At 49.2% G+C, this 5,801-nt stretch overlaps 1 protein-coding gene across 1 annotated transcript; it reads right to left on the minus strand.

The window, feature by feature from the left end:
• Positions 1 to 2,021: 2,021 nt before the first annotated feature.
• On the minus strand, positions 2,022 to 3,537 carry LOC114026292 (zinc finger protein 32-like; the record flags this gene model as incomplete). Its single annotated transcript, XM_027839963.1, has 1 exon — positions 2,022 to 3,537. A coding segment is annotated over one exon (648 nt), but the record flags the coding sequence as incomplete, so codon positions are not given.
• Positions 3,538 to 5,801: the final 2,264 nt, after the last annotated feature.

Consider the following 5,801-nt stretch of genomic DNA (forward strand, 5'->3'; position numbering starts at 1 on the left):
CCTGGGATGGGGGGAAAGGTTTTTGCTAGAGCAGCTAATAATAAACCTGCATAGGACAATTTGGGAAGAAGAGGGATGTGGAGAGGGAAGCCAGGGAATAAACTATTTTCTTTAAAAGCTACCAGTTGCTGTGAGGTAGAAGGCACACTGGAAGGCTGATCAATACTTTGAAGGATTATTGGGGTGCTTGTATGGTTTGGCAGGAGGGGAACAGCCATAAAATGTCATCTTGGGTCATTCGTGGGGAGCTCCATGAAATGCTGGTCCAACAAGCCCCTGGGAATTTGGAGCCAAGCTGGTCACCACGACCTTCTCTGGGAAAAAAGGGATTAAAACTTCCTTGGAAATGAAGTGATCATCAGAGCAGGCCTACCCTCAGCACCTGAAAATAAAGCAGGCGGGGTGGTAGTCATCAGACAACGCCTAGAAACTGAAGTGTGGATTGGACTCCTTCAGTCTTTTGGAAGCCCCCTCCCCCAAAGCTGCTAGTGCTACCTCAATTGCATGTGTGTAGATGCGTATACAAATATATTAATATGTACCTACACATACGCATCTCCGTCAATGGAATGTAAGCTTCTTCAGAATAAGAACCATTCCACTTTTGTTTTTTTATCTCCCAAAGTTTGGCACAAAGGAGGCATTTAAATGTTTATTGATTGATTGACCTTACTCTGTTCATTCTCTGTACTGTACTTAGCCGTGTGAGGAAATCTTGGAGAGACTATTAAGAATAGGTTGTCTTCATTCTCCAATTTGCTGTTAATTATAAAAAAATTTTTTTATCAATTTTAAAAAGCTATGGTCTAATAATATTGATCAAACTTCCTCATATCACTGGTAAAAATTCAGATAATTACTATTATTATATAACAATTATATTATAATAATTAGTGTTTATATTGCCCCCTTTCAAACTACACTAATGGAACTACCCAAATCCACCTAATTTGGCCTAAAAAAAATAGTTGCTAATTCTATATGTAGTAGCAAAAGGCCTACAGTATCAGCAGAGAATAGGAGATGACTCACAGAGAAAGTAAAGGGGGAAACCCAGATTTTAGGCCTGCGATGTGCTCTATTGAATGCATGGGGTGTGTGTGACAGCTATTTAGTGTTGGAGGTAAGATTTAAATCCTGTTCTGCCTGTAAATCCTTCCCTCTCTGTGCTCTACAATCCTCCCTCTGTTCTCAGCTCCCACAGATGTGTCGTGTCTTTGGTGTGGACGTCCCCTCCGTTGATGGAAGGCCATAGACAAGAATTGCCGAGGATGCCTCTGCCAGTGGATCACACTCCCCACTGGCTGAGGAAGCAAACGGAAGGGAGATAACCTCTCCAACAACCAGCCACGGGAACCATTTCTTCTCCTTCAACCAGGGATAACTTTTGCTCTATCCTCCTTCTCAGAAGAATGTTTTTAAATACATAAAATACATAGGAACCCAACCGTATTTAAATGCAGTTATCAATTGTTTTTTAATCCCAGACCCCACATTTAGAATTCTTTCTTGCCCTAGAGGCATCAGAATGAAGATAACTAAAGGAAGGGCTTATGTGGGGCAGAGAGGTAGCCATATATAATGGATAGAGTGCCGGCCTCCAAGCCAGGAAGACCCGGGTTCAAGTCCTGCTCTGTGGCCCTGGGGACATCCCCTTACTTCTCAGTGTCCCATATATAGCTTCTAAGACTCTTAAGTTGTCGGGAAGGTACAGCCTGGTACTGGTGGAGCTTCCTCATCCAGGGACCCTTCCCTGTGAAATCACAGACCCTGACCCTATCTCTATACTTGGATAGAATCAAATCCATTCCTCAAACGTGTATTACAAGCATGGGACGGATTGAGAAACAAAGTAATGTCAGAAAGGTCATCCCAAACATAAATGTATCCACTTGGGCTAAAATCTACAAGTCTCCAAAATCCAGAGGATGAATTCATCTCACCTTGTCAGATGCTTAGAATGGTGCAACACTCATTAAGAAAGAATAGAAAAAAAAAAAAAACAAGGAATATTCAGGTACTGTAGTTTGAAGACCTACAAATTAGGCACTTTATTGTAATGTTTATTCAGGCAACAAACATTTTGTGACATCAGGATTTTGTACTAAGCCACCAAGAGCTCAAAAATTCTTTTGGAATCACAAATATTGATAGTTGGATGGGGCCGAGTACCCCAAAGGTATTGTTCCTAAGTTATATGAATGCCTTAAAGACAGTGTCAACATGCCAAGTCCCAACTAAAGATAGCCCAGACTGAAAGAGATGGTGCTCACAATTTGTCAACACACCTGGTTTGGTAGCTCACTAAATCATCTTTGAACGTGTTACTGGCAGGATGATCCCATATGCATTCTTTAACTTCAGCAAATAAATGGTAAAAGGTATATACAAAAGAAAAAAAGGTACATTTTCCCACATAAGGTAAAGAGGTTTTGGCAAAGAAAACTTCAAACCAAAGTCCATTACTGGATTGGCAGTATCTTGGATCGTAATTCAAAGGCTACTGCTGTATTCAGCTGTTACCTTATTTTTAATGATGGCCGACATTCAGCCGAGCTAACAACAGAATCGGCCAAATACATCTCCAGCTCTGATGAGACAAACTGGCATCACAACTCAATACATCTTTGCACTCCAGATACAATAATCATTGCTCAGAGCGTGGGACGTTCTTTTGAAGTTTTATCAGCAAGGAAAAAAAAATTACCTGCAGAAGAGACTATTTAAAGCTGATTTATATCCTAAAAGACGCCAAAGAACGGAGTAAACGGGTGATAGGACACGAAATAAGAAGAGAACTAAGTGGCCTCACGGTGACCTTGAGCATGTTAAGATACGTAAAAGCGAAAGAAAGCCCGTGTGGGCGTGTTCTGTCGGGGCAGAGGGCAATCAGGGGAAGCAGGCGTCGGGCCTGCAGCAGGCCAGGTGGGCGGCCCTGGCGCAGCTCCGCATGTGCACCGTCAGGCTGCCGCGCTGGGTGAAGGTCTTCTCGCACTGGCTGCACTTGTACGGCCTGTCTCCCGTGTGCACGCGGAGGTGCTTGACCAGGTTTCCCCGCGTGCTGAACCTCTTCCCACACTGCGTGCACTCGTAGGGCTTCTGTCCCGTGTGGATGCGCAGGTGCACCACGAGGCTGCCCTTCTGGCTGAAGCCGGTGCCGCACGCGTCGCACTTGTACGGCTGCTCGCCTGTGTGAACGCGCCGGTGCACCGTGAGGTTGCCTCCGTTGCGGAAGCACTTGCCGCAGTCCAGGCACACGTAGGGCTTCTCCCCCGTGTGCATTCGCTCGTGCACAGTCAGGCTGCCCTTCTGCTTGAACGTCTTCTGACACTCGGCGCACTCGTAGGTCTTGGGGGCGTAGCGCTCCTTAAAGTGCACGCTGAGGCTCATCTGCGCCTGGAAGGTGCTCACGCACAGGTGGCACTGGCAGTGCGTCTGCATGACGGCCGCGGCCGAGGCCGAGGCCCCGGCCCCGGCGGCCGGCTCCTTGGAGGAGGCCGGGGCCTGCGGCTCGCGCTGCTCGGGCTCCGTCTCCTCGGCCACTGCGGTCAGAGCCGGACGGAAGAGTCACCTGGTGGCGCTGCCGGCAGGCCTCACCATGGCCCCCTGTGACCGCCTCCGGACTGAGAGGCCTGAAAGAAGGAAAGGGGGCCGTGAGATCTTTAACCGCAGGGAAGGAAGGGGGCCACATCCCCCAGGTGGACCTTTGAGCTCTGATTTCCTCTCTGCCCCTCCCCGTAAAACTCACAGACCTTCTCAAATACCTACCAGACTGAGCCTCAGTCCAAGCATGTACTACTGTGTGTTTATTACACGCAGCCAGGTGGCTCGTGGGTCAACAAGTCCAGCCTGGACGAGTCACCTTACCTCCGTCTGCCTCAGTTTCCTCATCTGTAAAATGGGGATAGTAACAGCACCTACTTCCCGGGGTTGTTGTGAGGATTAAAGGGGACAGTATTTGTGAAATGCTTTGTAAACCTTAAAGCACTTCTATAAATGCTAGCTGTCACTATTGTTGTTGCACCCAGTTTCCCTCCTCTCAGTGCTTCTAGCTTCCCGGCTGGGACGACTCTCCACTCTATCCAAGCCAACCTGCTCACTCTAAAAACCTCTCTTTGCTTCGTCACAAGCCAGGCATGAAAGCAAAGACCCTAAGCCACCAAGACTCCAACAAACTTGGCCCCACTGATTCAATTTTATGGCAGTCTTATGTGCCTCACCCAACGTAGCTGCATTTAACCAGCTCCACCACGTCCTAGCCGGGCAACACTGGACAACTGCTCTAACCTCTGCGTACCTCAGTTTCTCCCTCTGTAAAATGGGAAACCTGACACCCAAACCAGCTTCCTAACAACACAGCTCAAGGGGCTTATTAACATCATTATTGTTATCATCATCATCACCATCATCAACAAGCATTTATTAACCCTTTCTCAGCCCACCAGGCCCCATGCTCAGGTAAATACAAGTAAGGAGGAAGATGCAGAGCAGCTGCATATCCTAAAGTGCTATAGTCATGTCACTGGAAGCTGTTACTCATTTATTTTCTGGGCTATTATTTTCGTCCTGTAAGGGTGGCTGCCGTACAGACTGCCTGTGAACAGTAAAGGCAGAATCCGTAAGAGAGGGAAATTTCCCAAATGAGATTTCTCTAGTTCAGTGATTCTGGAGGACACCTCCCTTGTCCTTCTGGCTCTGTAGAGCCCAAGGGCCCATCCAGGTTTCCTCCCAATCCTATAGAGCAGGGACACTGAAGGGGCTGGCTGTTCTCTAGCTCCTAGATGTCCACCCCTGCAACATTACTGTGAGTCCCGAGAGTGAGGAGGGAGGGGGGCAGAGGGTCCCTCGGAGTGAGGACGTCTGTCCGGTGCAGATGAAGGGCCAGCCCCTGGGGAGGGCCCCGGGTGACAGAGAAGGTGCTGACCCATGCATGCATGAAGTGCAGGTGTAGGCTGCAGCTTGCTGAAGGCAGGGCAGGGCGACACTAGCCAGGTGTGGCAGAAGCAGCAGCACTGGCCATGAGGTACCCAGAGGAGGTAGAGACAGAGGCAGACAAGGGCACTCACCTGGCCTCTCAGGTCTCAGTTTCTGTCTCTGTAAAAATGTGGGGGCTGGACAAATGTGGATCTCCTCCAGCTCTAAGTCTATCTATCAATCAATCAATTCACCAATAAACATGGAGTGCCTACTACAGGCTAAGAGAAGCAAAACACCCCCTGCCTTCCAGAAACTTATATTCTAAGGTAAGAGATAAACTTGGAATCTAGGCAATCCGAGTTCAAATCCCACTTCAGACACTTACCAGCTGTGAGAGCCTGGCCAAGAATCTTGGCCTTTCTGTGCCTCAGTTTCCCTCTCTGTAAAATGAGGCATCCTGCCACGTATCCCAACCCAGCCCGCGGTATGACATCACAGGACTCTGGTGGGCGGGAGGTTGCCATGGTGACAACCCTACCACCTGGAGGAATGACGTCACGTAGGGGTCGGTTACTACGTTGACCGCAAGCAAACCTCCCCCACCACCTCCACTTCAGAACCTCCCACTCGGACCCGAGCTCAGTTCGAACTGAGGGCGAGGGGCGTCCGCGGACTCACCTCTAGCGCCGAGCAACCTCCGGTTCCTGAGGCAGGCACTCTTCTGGTCGCAGGGACTGGGCTGCGCGCGCATCTCCTCCCTTCCACCCACCCCCTCAGCCAAAACTACATTTCCCAGGCACCTCTGGGCGGCGCTGGCCCGGGCCTCCGTCATCGCGAGGCACTCGGTTCCCAACTCTTTGGACCCGCTCACGGGGGTGCGGCCT

The sequence above is a fragment of the Vombatus ursinus genome, unplaced genomic scaffold (genome assembly GCF_900497805.2).
Source record: "Vombatus ursinus unplaced genomic scaffold, bare-nosed wombat genome assembly UNPS02014837.1, whole genome shotgun sequence".
Classification (NCBI taxonomy): Eukaryota; Metazoa; Chordata; class Mammalia; order Diprotodontia; family Vombatidae; genus Vombatus; species Vombatus ursinus.